This window comes from Branchiostoma belcheri, unplaced genomic scaffold (genome assembly GCF_001625305.1).
Source record: "Branchiostoma belcheri isolate BF01 breed outbred unplaced genomic scaffold, Haploidv18h27 scaffold63, whole genome shotgun sequence".
Classification (NCBI taxonomy): Eukaryota; Metazoa; Chordata; class Leptocardii; order Amphioxiformes; family Branchiostomatidae; genus Branchiostoma; species Branchiostoma belcheri.
Window position 1 is genome coordinate 1,409,678 of NW_017804276.1, and position 14,114 is coordinate 1,423,791.

The window sequence follows — 14,114 nt, forward strand, 5'->3', positions numbered from 1 at the left end:
GGCCAAATTAAAGAAGTGAGATCAAAGGTAGGAGCTATCTTGTTAAACAGCAACATCTTTTTAAAATATATTCCAGCATTTCATGACTAGACATGGTGACGGCACACTCAAGTTACATAAACTTATTTTATTCCGCCACCAACGCAAAGGACGAATACAGGACAAGACAATACTAATTTTCACTTGAGTTAAGTGAGGAAAGTCGTGTTAAGTGCCTTTCCCAAGGACACAAGATCGGTGGAATGTCAGGACTCGAACCCGGGACCTCTTAGTTCAGAGTCAAGCACGCTACACCACACGACAATTTCTTGTAGTTTTTTTTTCCAGTCAAGTATACGGTCGTTGGCATTTGAAACGGTCAATGTCTTGTCAATGACCAGCCACAAGCGTATTATAACATTTACGGGACAAAAACGTATAAAAAGCAACATCTCAATTATAGATTTACAACAGTATCGTAAAATAAATGATAAAAGGGAATAAGTTAAAAAGAACTCGGGTTCAAATCCGGGTCAAATAGCCTAATCCTAAAAACCTAGTCCTCTACGCCACAAAACATCACGATGTTAACTTGTCTGAACTTGCTAATACATTTAAAACGTGCAGTTCTTTGATAACGGAATCGACCCTTTTTTTGCTTCGCATAACCGGTAAACCGCCTTTAGGCGTTATACACCAGTTTTGTACATGCACGTACATGTACAAGCTGCGTAAGACCGGACTGTAAGGTTTGAACCACTCACACCTGGAAGGTCCCCTGCTCTTTTTGATAAGTGCGGTGGGTTCTTTAACGTGCGTGGGGTGTGGCTCTCCCCAAACACGGGACCTCCATTTAACGTCCTATCCTAAGGGACGTCCTTAACCAAAGCTAGGTACTCATTTCCACCTGAGTGAAGTGAAGAAAGTCGTGTAAAGTGCCTTTCCCAGGGCAAAAGATCGGTGGCATGGGCAGGATTCGAACCCGCGACCTCTTGGCCGAACGCGCTACCGATAGCGCCACACGCCCTCGCTTAAACTGTAAATGGAAACAATCTAATACTCAACGGAAATATCTACAGGCGGCTTATACATTTATCGCCCTGTGTGCGCCAATAAAACATGTCGTTTCATCTATTATGAACGATGCAGACCTGGTACAGATCAAAGGTAGGAGCTATCTTGTTAAAACAGAATCAGCTAAAAGCAGACCACACACTGTATCAACGTTAATAACGTCAATTTATTATCACGTGCCTGGAATACAAGAATAACTTGATATATATCCTTCTGTTTTTTCTGTACAATAGATATCTGCACACCGTAGCGTCAAATACATATTTGATGGCAATTTGATGTCCACGATAAATATAATCTCTCGGCACAGGTTTTAGGCCACAGCAAGTAATTTTCATGGATGATTTTGAAAAAAAAAAAGAAAATATTTTTGCCTTCTGACAGTGGTCAACATGCCGAAAATGGGCAAAGATGTCTGTTGCCATGCCGGAACGTGGATGGTAGATAACTATGAAGAGAGGAGACAAGAAAAGGCTCTGATTTCATGTTTGTTTCTTACTTTGATGCAGTGCTATGTGATGCTGGCTGTGTATAATTTGATGTTCACACTGAATCAAAACAATCTGTACCATGATTGAGTTAAGATTTTAAAATGTAGCAATCTTGTTTTTTCGGCCCGCCTTGTTTTTTTTCGCCCAATTGCATTAGATTCGGAGTCTGCGGAGGATGTCATCCATAAAATTTACTTGCTGTGGCCTTAGTTACGAAACTATCAGTACGTACCAGCAAATTTAACAACCTGTAACGAAATACCCCACATACGTGTTGGCAACACATTGTAACTCACACGTCAACCGACATCCGTTGACGTCAAACCAATCACATACTAAAAAGGTATGCTTAATCATATCAACTCCTGCTGCGCAGGGGATAGAATATAACACATGTGTAGATAATACATAGATATCAAGTCTTCAAGAAAAAGTACAGTGAAGTGTACAATACATACAAAATCGCAAATAAGTTACCATTGAAACATTTACCATTGAAATAGAGAGTGAAACTGTTGGACCAGTATAATGATATTAATTGATCGATGAACAATACAGTCAAGAGAAACAAACTAACTGTACGAAAAACTATCACTTATCGTCATAATCAAAGGAACTTTATGTCATAGCCAACCTATATCTTAGGTGTTGTCACACATAATTCAGACAACCATGCATTTCTTCCAGTATAACAGCTTTTGTGTCAATATAGGCATGTATAATTTACATGCAATCATGATTGATTGATTGATTGATTGACATACAACTAAACAATTAACAATATTCTTCCAATGAAGATATACAACAAACTCATTTACAAACTTATACTATAGGTATAGACATACAATATAACAAGTGAAGACAAAATATTCAGAAACTTATATTTTTTTTAGAAAATGAAAGAAAACCAGTACTGTATACCGCCATCGAAATCCACTTTCTTTCAATTTTTTTCTTCTTCCTTCCTTCTTTCCTTCTCAATAAATTATGTCGAGCTCCGTTTCATTTGATTGTTAACGCGTATTCAATTTTATTATATCTGACAGTGCCTTCTTTTTATCATAGATCCCTATTGCACTTTTTTGGCACGGTTCCTTTTTTTCTCTTTTTCAACAAATTATGTCAATGTCCATTTCATTTGAGTTGATGGTTAACTCATACTTGTCTAAGGTTTTTTTTATTACATTTTTGTACCCTGTGTGCTCAGAGCCTCCTTTGATTGACTGTCACTATTGTTGTTCAAACCGTTATGGCTGTCAATAGAATAGATTCGGCCAATAAGAGTACAAAATTTTGGTCACGTGACATATCCGGCAGGCATATCCGCCATTTTGAGTTGCTAGGGTGTTGCTAAGTGGAGGCGTGGCTTCACGTACCTGGGAGACCTGTTATAATGGCCGTAATCACACTGAATAGCTTGCACAATCACCGGGCTTTGGCAGTTTGGCACCCTGCTACCAGAGATGATATTCTCATAGATGACATGATTACGCTTATTCAGTGGTGGACCTTTAAACATGTCTACGTGCCAGAGCTCCGTTTCATTTAATTGTTAACGCGTAGTCAGTTTTATAACATCTGACATGTGGGAAAAGCGCCTTCTTTCATTGGACATCCCTATTGCACAATTGGCACGGTTCCTTTTTTCTCCTTTTCAACAATTTATGTCAAGGTCCATTTCACTTGAGTTGATGGTTAACTCATAGTTGACTGTTTTTTTTTATTACATTTTGTACCCAGTGTGCTCAGAGCCTTCTTCGATTAATTGTCACTATTGTTGTTCAAACCGTTCATAGCTGTCAATAGAATAGATTCAGCCAATAAAAGAAAGGGATTTTGGTCACGTGACATATCCGGCAGGCATATCCGCCATTTTGAGTTGCTAGGGTGTAGTTAAGGAGAGGCGTGGCTTCAAGTAGCTGGGAGACCTGTTATAATGGCCGTAATCACACTGAATATAGCTTGCACAAACACCGGGCTTTGGAATTTTGGTACCCTACTACGAGGGTTGTTATTCTCATAGATGACATGATTACGCTTATTCAGTGGTTGACCTTTAGACATGTCTATACGTGCCATACAGATGAACATTCTATGCTTTCCGCACGTGAGCTGAGTTAAGTGTGTCTTGATTGTCATTTAATAACGATGCAACAAGGACCTTTAAACATGTCTAAGTTAAGGCAGAACAGTGTCTGCTTTCTGCATTTTAGATGAGTTGAGAATACATGTGTATAATACTCATTTAGAAGCAATACAAAATGCAGACGTAATATATTGTGTCGTTAGGAAATATATGTAAATGTTAGTAGGCATAATAGATGTTCATTTCTGGAAATTTTTAGGTTTACATGTTTCAATATTTATCTATTAGCTATAATTTGGGTCCCGAGAAATCTAAACAATACGAAGTAATTCACTATTTCGAAAGAAAATATTTTTCACATGCATATGCTCGAAGGTTTAATATTGCTCTTCAGGAAATTTCAAAATTTAGATGTTTGAATGGTATACACATTTTAATTTGGGTCCCTAAAAATCCAAACAATAATAAAACAATACAAGATGGATAAGTAATCTACTCTGTCAATATGAAGATATGGCTTTTTTTTTCAAAATTAAAATGTATCAATGGTATATATGTATATACTGTTAGTGGCTATAATTTGACAATCTAAGCCTGTTTTACGGTTGGGATAAATTTTTTTGCAATGAACGCCACTCTTCATATATGCTTAGGTCACAATTCCAAACCGGGGCCCGGCCGGGCAGTCTTATGGAACGAAAAGTAAGATATAAAAGACGAGGAACAGAAATGTTGAAAAATAATAATAATGGGAACTATTTGCGTATATTATTGATATGAACTGTCGATTTTTCTTTAAACAAAACAGCCTGACCGGGCCCCTTTTTGATGAGGTAGTATTTTCAGACCGGGGCCCGGCTGGGCTGTTTCGATTAACAAAAAATCAATAATTTATATCAATAATATACAAAAATAGTTCCCGTTATAATTTTTTTCGACTTTTTTTTGGTGCTTTACTTTTTTTATATCATACTTTTCGTTCCATATGACTGCCCGGCCGGGCCCCGGTTCGGAAATGTCACCTCAGCATTTGGAAATATCACCTTAGCATGATATGTGAGTTCACACGTCTGCCTGTTCATCTGCAGGCCAGCTCCCCAACCCCGTGCCGGAACTCCGAAGACAAGAACGCGTAGATGATGGGGTTGACGCAGGAGTTGACGTACGCCAGGCACATGGCGAGCAGGTTGAAGGCGTAGGTCGGCGGAGTGTAGGGGAAGTTGCCGAAGATCACCCACATGTTGAGGATGTGGTGCGGCAGCCAGCACATTCCGAACACCACCACCACCACAATCAGCATCTTCGTCACCTAAGTCACGAAAATGTAAGAGTGATTTTTATTGAAGAGGTTCATCAGTCACGTAAGATTAACAGTTAGTAGAATATTCATTGATCAGTGGCTGTTTTTGAAAGGTAGGAACACATACCTCCGCAAGGAGGCGGGGGAGGCCAGAATACCCGCACAAGTCTCGAACTAGTCTCGTGTTCTCGTGTTATCATGAAACGAAGCAGGTTTATAGCATTTCGTCATTTATTATATAAATTAGATCCTGATTCGCATAATCGTCATGTTATTATGAATGAAAGACTTTTATTGTAAATTGTTGCTCATTGCTAACTAAGCACAAGTCACGGCAAATAGCGATGGTAGAATAAAATATATCTATAGTAAAACTACATATGTACAGGTTCTGCTTCTTCTCGCTTCATAAGACAGTTGTAAATGTAAGAACAGATGGATCTTATAGTACGAGGATTACCGAGTTTTATAAGGAATGTGAATTTTAATTTCTATTCTATCTAAAAATCTAAAACTAGGGAAATAACCTTGTATACAATTGAAGAGAATCTCTCATTATTATATTATATCAAGCGTTCACACACCTTCCTCTTGATTACATATGTCACGAGTTTGAATTGTTCTATCATGGAACGAAGCCGGTTTATAAAATTTCGTCATTTTTTATGTAAATTAGATCCTGGTTTGCATAATTTTGTCCTTATTTGCATAATTGTGAAGCGTTCACGCACCTTCCTCTTGGCGCGGTTGGCCTGGCTGTGTTTGGACATGCCGTTGAGCTGGCGGACCACCAGGGTGTAGCAGCTGGCGATGATGACCAGAGGCACGATGTAGCCCAGCACGAAGAGCGCGGCCAGGTACACCGGGCGCTGAGCCTCAAGGTCGTCCCACTCCTCCACACAGAAGTCCCCGATATCGTTATGGTGCTGCCCGTCGATCACCTAAAAAAACATACGATTATTACTTCTTTTTTTTTATTTCAACGTGGAAACAATGCAATACATAGTGGTGACGCACTCAAGCAATATGCTTATATTCACGTCACCACTAGACATAGAATAACATTAGACAAAACAATGACACATGGGTAACGTCAAGGTAACAAGAAACAGATTTACGCTATTAAAATATTATAACTGAATACAGTACCATAAATCAGTTATTAAATCGCTTGGTTTCAGAAAAGTATTTAAGTATTTAAGTGTTGACTTCATATGAAAGTAAAGGTGATCCATTGAGTAAAAGATACACAGTATAGCACTATCAGATATTGGACACATAGAATTGGACCGTGGTTATAAGGACCCTTTGTTGATAAAACATAAAGAACACAATCACAACGTTTGGGGTAACAAATATAAAACGCTCAGACCTCAGTGGACATGAAATAAAAATAGCTGGGGCACCAATATGATCTATAACCTAAAATGTGATTGAAAATAATTTAGAGATTAGAGATAATAAAAGACCCAGACGACAGTGTGTTTGTTACAATTAGCTAGGTATTCTTTCTAAGAGAACGATTCGTTGACACTACAAAAGTTACAAAATACACTTCTTTGTCAATGAGAACTACTATATTTTGGTCACTAAAACGGCTGGTCGCTCAAATGTAAGGTTGATGCCTTAGAATTAAAAGGGCATTACAGTCTACAAAGAGCTCTTGTAATAAGAAACTTTAGAAACTTTATTTGCAAAATCATGCCCGAAGGCTAATTGCTTGTACAAGTACAGTATAATACTCGTTGCAATACAGTAACAGGAGACAGGTAACAATCTGTCTGGAAAAAAACTTCTACTTCTACATCTACGCTAGCTATTATGGGGTTCGACTTCTTCTTTGAAGGCAGTGGATAATGAATAGTCCCACATTCTGCATAATTAGTGGGTTTGGTGATCTTAGTAGAAACGTAGTCTTTTGGTGATCTTCTAAATGACGAAATGATGGAGAGATTGTTGTAACTGTCTGAAATAATCTGTTTCTTTCGGTCTCATAGTGAGGACACTGGCTAACAAAATGTGTATCATTTTCCACTGCATTCATTGGACAATATTTACATAATCTCTCGTGCACAGGTAGTTTTCTATAGCGGCCTTTTTCTATCTCTAGTGGATGCGCACTTATTCAAGTCTGACAGTAACATGTTGATGCAAATTATTTCAAGATATGCGCGAAGCATGTATCAAGCGACAAAAAAAGCCTTCTTGGTTGCCTTGTCAGGCCGAAGCGTTCTCAAAATTAAAGGGAAAGCCCACCAAACACTCTAGATTTTTAATTAAGATATTATATCTTGAAAAGGCATGCCTATTGCAATCGATAACATTGGGGGCCAATGCCGATGTTCATTGAATATGTCAAGATCTGCACAAAATAATTGCTTGTACATAGCAAAGGAAATTTTGTAATTTTATTTAAAGTAGCGTGTTTTTTAGAAAGGCATTTACATTGTATTTTCTGCATATGTGTATATTCTGCATTTTGGGAATTTGAAATTAACTCAGAAAACAGCGCTTTACTTGTCATACAAATTCGCATAAATGTCAATTTAGTATTTTTCAGTCACATGTATTTATTGAGTATTGGGCAAAAGCAAAAGTTGCTTATATAACACCTTCTACTCAAAAACATACAACGAGTATAAAACATAGCATAATTACAAGGTGGCTAAAACCAAGATAAATACAAACAAGACAAGTTGGTGATCTATCAATTACGAGAATCTACCCGTACACGAAAATGAAGATTTGAACTACATAAAAAACATTACAGTTTTATCAATTTAATATACATGTATAGTAATTAGTCATATCTCTCTGCACACCCGCCTGCTACTTGATATGAGCTTGCAAATACGTGTATATATTTATGTAAGGTCATAGACATTGTTGTCACATGGGAGCTAATTATTTAGCTCGTATTTCCTAACGGTACCGAGCACTCGGCGATCTTTGACACATAAAGCAATTATCAGCCTCCGCATTTGTTGCCAATACAAACAGCGGCAACACACTTACACTCACAATTCCCTAATTCTTTACATAAGGCCATGTTGATTTGATTATATGGATGACATCCTCTCAAGACCCCCAAACTAGTGCGCGCGGGCGAAAAAATAAAAATCCGGCCAAAAATAAAAATGCTACAAAACCACAGGAATACAAACCTGGTATTGTGAATTTGGCGCATTACATAGCGACGTATACGACAGGCCGACACATGCTGGATTTTTGTGGAATATATGAATCGACACTGCTGTACGTATGTACTGAGTTCTTGAGTCTTGGAGCTTCGGTAGCCTGGCTGCCGTCAACCAAAGTTATCACCACCATGCACTACCCAGGCCTAAAGCCAGGTCAGAGCCTCGGAATACGTGATCTTTTTTTTTTTTTTGAGATCGGGCGAAAATCAATGCGCGCGCGGATGTCATCCATAAAATTAAATCGGTGTGGCCTAACCCACGACGTCTCATTTATATGCTGTGGGCTTACTAGTAATCACTGCCTGAAAAGTAGGATTTTATTATGTGCAAGTGGTAGCGTTAAAATTAATCTTAGCTACTTGAGTGCGCTACCACTCTGTGTTGTGCTATCTTCCTTAAGGCCACGGCAAGTAAATTTTATTGATGACATCCTCCAAGCAATCAATCCTCCATAGACTCAAAGTCTAATGCGATAGGGCGAAAGACAACGCGTTTCCTACATTTTCAAATGTTGACATCATTAACCATGTTAAACAAGAAATGACGCCTCTATATTGTGCTCCAAGTTTACTGCCAACTATTACACCATCCATTTCTCACTGAAACTAGAGAACAACTTTGAAAAATAACAGTTTTCAATCATTGTATACTAATGGTTTTGATTCAGTGGGAACATCACATATACACAGCCACTATCACATAAAAGAAACAAAATACATCACTGCATGAAAGTAAAAGACAAAAGAATTAGAGCCTTGTCTTTTCTCCTCTCTTTATATTTATCTGCCATCCACGTTCCGGCATGGCAACAGGCATCATTGCCTATTTTCAGCATGTTGACCACTGTCAGAGGGCAATGATTTTGTTTTCAAAATTATGCAAAAATTAAAGCGCGCGCTAATGTCATCCATAAGAATTACTTGATGTGGTCTAATGTGTGAACAATATAAAAAGTAGGATTTAAGACAAATACCAAGTAGGTCGGGTAATGGTTGCGTTTGGCATTTGGTTCTTTAATCATAACTTATCAGACTTATCAGAGGTTTTCCTGGAATTTGGCTTCCGGAAAATCCCGCTTTAATGGAGCGGTAACACCGGGTATTTGTGCAGAATAAAGTAAGGTTTACTAAAATATGAGATTAATCTATACTGTCGCCACCAATAACAACCATAACTAGGTCATCATGTATTGACTGAGTGTATTCATAAGGATTGCTGAAAGCATCCCTTATTTCTTGAAGCTGGGTAACAATAATTACACAAATTTTATAATTCTATTCGGTTTACTTTGCTTTGTTATCTATAAAGAGCCTTATAGCTTACGAAAGGTGCGCTTTCCCTTTAAAATACAAAATAATGTGTGTTAGCAATACGGTAGGAAAGTGTTGTGAGATCGTGTTACATAAAGATTTCGAAATAGATTTTGACATAAAAGGATTAAATAGGTCTCAACAGCAAACCCCTTTAAGTAAATCATCATTAATCTTCAAACATATCTTTGATGGCAGACAGTATTAGATTAGCAAGACAGTATCAAATTGGAAAGGAGTACCGGTTTGTGCTTAAAAGAGAGATAAAAGCTCCTATTTAAATTACACGGCAAGAGAGTATGAAATTGGCAAGCAGTATCAATTTGCCGCCAGCTTGAGTGCTTTTTAAAAAGATACCAGTTCAAAAAGAGAGTCCAGTAAAAACTCCTAAAGACACATTAAAATGACGGTACTGTGATCTAGGAAGAATCGAAGATGAGAAACATTTTGTAATAGAATGTAAACTATACCACAAAGAGAGAGTAGATCTTTTATCTGATACAATCTATGTTTCCCTTCTTCATACACTTAAGCTGTACGGATAAATGTATATTTCTAATGAGCTTAGACAAACCTTCTGTATTGAAACATATCTGTTCTTACATTTTTGCCATTACAAAGAAGCGAGAAGAAGCCGAATTTACTTGTAGCTACTTGACGATGTATATATGTAACGTTATCTATATTCCATCATTTTGTTGTGACCTGTACTGAACCCAGTGGGTATGTGTGTAAAATAAAGGTCTTCATTCATTCTTTAAAAAGAGAAACCGAAGCCTAAAACTCTACCTGAAGAGTTAATTATTATACCAAAACATCGGCCTTTGTCAAAACATGAAACCGTCAGGGAGAACTTGAGCGGCCCACGGCGGTACCTAACCTAATGTCACAGTAGATCAGGATCTAATCATGCTTTTCAGGAAATACCACAAGGACAATGCTGTCAATCATGCAAAGAAAAGGACGTGACTTCCCGCCAACGCGAACGTGGCTTCTGGGGATAGGGCCAAGCGAGTTGTGTACATTCACCGCAAACTCCTAGGGAAATGTTAGCCTCCGTAGCAGGCTTATAGAACTGGGGGTTTGGTGGTCTTCGGCTGTTTTCTGATTAGACAAGTTCTAAAAAAAACGGGGTATGTACCAGGCCGGCTATGTTGTCTATATGCAATCAGAAAATAGCACATAAAACCTCCCAAAGACCAAGAAGACCCCCAATACACCCAGTTTTTGGCATAGCATGGAGGCTAGGGAAATGTAGAAATGTAGAATATATATCTATATATATATATAGTTTGTAGCCGTTATAACTGCCTATTAAATCAGATGTTATACACCAGATTCGCAGGCACTTAGCGCGGCAACAGCCGGTTATATTACAGTGAACGACGTCCTGTCACACTTAAGCCTTGCACATCTTAACATTGTTCAAAGCTACTTGTATCTATTGAGGATGCCCCTGCTGCTACTTGATTTCCACTCTATGATAGTTATAAGGGAAAAAATAAGCACCTCAATTCTTTTTTTTTAATAATATGTTGACCCAAATGGAAATAAACACATAGTGGAGTAACGATATATTAAAATGATAAACTAAAAGAATTTTGTAGTAGTACCTTGAAGTAGACGAGCTGTGGTGCGGACGCGCCCATGGCCAGCACCCAGATGACCAGCTCCACCGCCCAGGCCAGCCCCGGCTTGCGCACGTCGATGGAGTCCACCGGGTGCACGATGGCCATGTAGCGGTCCACCGACATCGCCATGAGGTTGAAGGCGGAGGCCAGCATGGTGGCCTTCTGGAAGAAGTGCACGAGTTTGCACATGAAGAGTCCGAAGATCCACTCGGGTAGAGTGAAGACGGCGGCCTGGAAGGGCACGCAGAAGACGATGAAGAGCAGGTCTGCGATGCTGAGGTTGAGGATGAAGATGTTGGTGGTGTTCTCCAACTCGCGGCCAGTCCGGAGGAGAACGACTATGACGAGAGCGTTCCCCACCACGCCGATACAGAAGATGAAGGCAAAAATCACCGGGATGACGATACTCTCCGGCGGTAGCGGCGGGCTGCCGTGCGGGTCCAGGATGGTGTCGTTCGTGGCGTTGCCGAAGAGTTCTACGAAGCCGCTTCCCGACCCGGGGTCTTCATCCATGTCGACTCCTTGCAAGCACATCGCCACGCTAGGTCCGTAACTCACGCTCAGGCTACTGCCGCTGCTGCGCTTAACAAACTGCCACCCATCAGGCATCGTTTCCAAGCTACCAATCTTCGTCTATGGCAACCGCTCTTCCTATCAAATACGCGGTATGCAAATGAAGGGGTCAGGGGTCACGGAAGGTGGGGTGGGGGGCGCACCGGGTGGACGTTTCTGCGGTATTACATTTATTCAGAACAACATTGCATGGTTTCTTCATATAGTATTTGTGCCTTTGTAGTAATGAGTTACGGAGTATGGTATGCACAGGTTACAGCACAGGAAAGATATATAGTTAACAAAAAACAAAAGGGACCATTTGCGCATTTTGCCGCATACCTTATTGCATGTTTTTAATTTTTCCAAAAGGTCTGTCGTTTCAAAATGTCTATATAATTATTGCAAAGAAGCAGTCATCCTACTATGCTATAGTGCTTTTCTGAAAAAAAAAGGGCTTAACAAGTCACTAGCAAAATCATGTATTGTAAGACAAAACTTTCCGATAAAAAGGGCTATTACATAGATGATGTCATTGTAACAACAGAAGGTGCGCTGCTCTAAGCTCGCACCTCGTACCTCAGCCGTACAAAAAGTCGTTTAGTTCGAGCTACATTTGCTCTTGGTAATGACAACCTTGAAGCTCTAACGAGACTCGAGTCGGGGAATTGTTATCTGTTTTCTTGCACCTGGGGTTCGCCTTGACTGCGCCCCTGGGTTGAACTCAATGGTGCAATCATCGCGGTACGTAGACTTCTCGACTCTGACGTCCATGAGCTTAAGGCCAAACTGATTTAATTTCATGGATAACATCCGCGCGCGCATTGATTTTCGCCTGTTTTTTTTATGAATTACCTCCTCCGAGGCTCTGGCTTGGCCATGGGTGCCATCCTCCAAAGACCATGGTACAATGTACCTAGTGACAATACGGAGCCTATGGTAATTAACTACACAGGACGGCACCCAGGCTACCGACGCTCCACGGAACTCAGGAACTCAGTACAGTGCCGAGTCACAAATGCTGCAAAAGGTCAGCATGTGGCGGCTTGCCGTGAAAGTCGCTATGTACTACCGCAAATTCACAATACCAGTTTTGTATCCCTGTAGTTTAGTAGCATTTTGTGGGAGCCTTCAGAAGATGTCATCCATAAAATTAAGGCAGTGTGGCCTAACACCATTGCAGGGGCATTAGACCTGTGCACTTGGCCCACGGTAAACCCAGTGTGGCACTTGAACATCCGCTAGAAACTGCGTCATGTTTATGCACTAGTACTAGTCTATTGTGTTCAGGGGTCTTTAGAAAAAAGTTGGCTGTCATGACGTAGTTTTCGTGCTTGCGTGGTCTTAAAGTCTCTTGTTCAGCGATCAAGCGGTGAAATTTTTGGTGCCCATTCAGATTATGCACATGCACGCGCGCACACTCATACTCACACATACATGTAAGCACACTTTAAACTGGTGATATATCTCTAACCTTAATCGTTGTAACCTGGTATCCATTCTAATCGTGGTTGGGGCATAGTAGTTGGGGCAGGCTGTCTTCGGGGCTCTAATAGTTTCTCCCCGCCTGGTACAACAGGCTGCCCGGTAGGAGTGTTACGCTAATAGAGTTTGGCTCGCCGGATAGTTGATCTGCCCCACCACGACATCAAACTCCTGCCGAAAAAAAACACCGGGGGAACCTAGCTCAGGCAGGCGGGGAAGAGCTCCTGCAGCCCCGAAGAAAACCCGCCCAACCACGATAGACTGGATACCAGGTTGATTTCTTTGGGGAGCCATGCATATGTCTACCCACTACCGCAAAAGATCAATCAGTCTAAACTAACCGTATTTGCCATTGGCACCTGTCGTCGCGATTTGTACAAATTCAATTTAGGATTCAGCTTCGAGACGAAAACCCGATTACTAAATGACGCCAGATCTTTTTTCTAAGAGTTTTACCCGTCTAAACCGATGTAATACCGGTTTATGTTAAGGATAAGTGAGAGCATTTATTATAACCTTCCAGAAATGCTCTCCCGGGTTACAGTACCTGTTGCTCATAATGAAAACTGAGGTTGTATATCAAAAGTATCATTTTTAACCACTACGTATACTCTTCGAACTTGTGAGGTGATGTTAGTAGTTGGGTGGATGCGTAGGAGTGCGGGCGCCTCGCGTCATTTAACATGCTAGGGTATTGATCGGAGAGTGTGCCTTAAGGAGACGGAGAGTATAGAACATAGATCTGTTGCACAAGAGTGCACACACGGACGCGAGCGCGCACACACTCGCACACACACACTCGCACACGCCAGCACACTACATTCATTTTTCTCAAGACATCCTAGAAAGCAATCTAATAGGGAATTCCGGAAGCGGTGTGTTTACCTTTGAAGGTACATGCTCTTTGGATCAAAGGGATTTTCAACCGGCCACAAACATGAAAGATTCGTCCACCAGACATCCCACTGTCATCCACGTCAGGGCCCGGTCACACTCGTGGTACGAT

The 14,114-nt window shown here is 40.3% G+C and overlaps 1 protein-coding gene across 1 annotated transcript; it reads right to left on the reverse strand.

Annotated features, from left to right (window-relative positions):
- Positions 1 to 4,708: 4,708 nt before the first annotated feature.
- On the reverse strand, positions 4,709 to 11,680 carry LOC109483260 (galanin receptor type 1-like). Its single transcript, XM_019786250.1, has 3 exons — positions 11,054 to 11,680; positions 5,662 to 5,871; positions 4,709 to 4,939 (listed from the first exon to the last, which is right to left on the reverse strand). The coding sequence occupies exons 1-3, from the start codon at positions 11,678 to 11,680 to the stop codon at positions 4,709 to 4,711; spliced, it is 1,068 nt and encodes a 355-aa protein (XP_019641809.1).
- Positions 11,681 to 14,114: the final 2,434 nt, after the last annotated feature.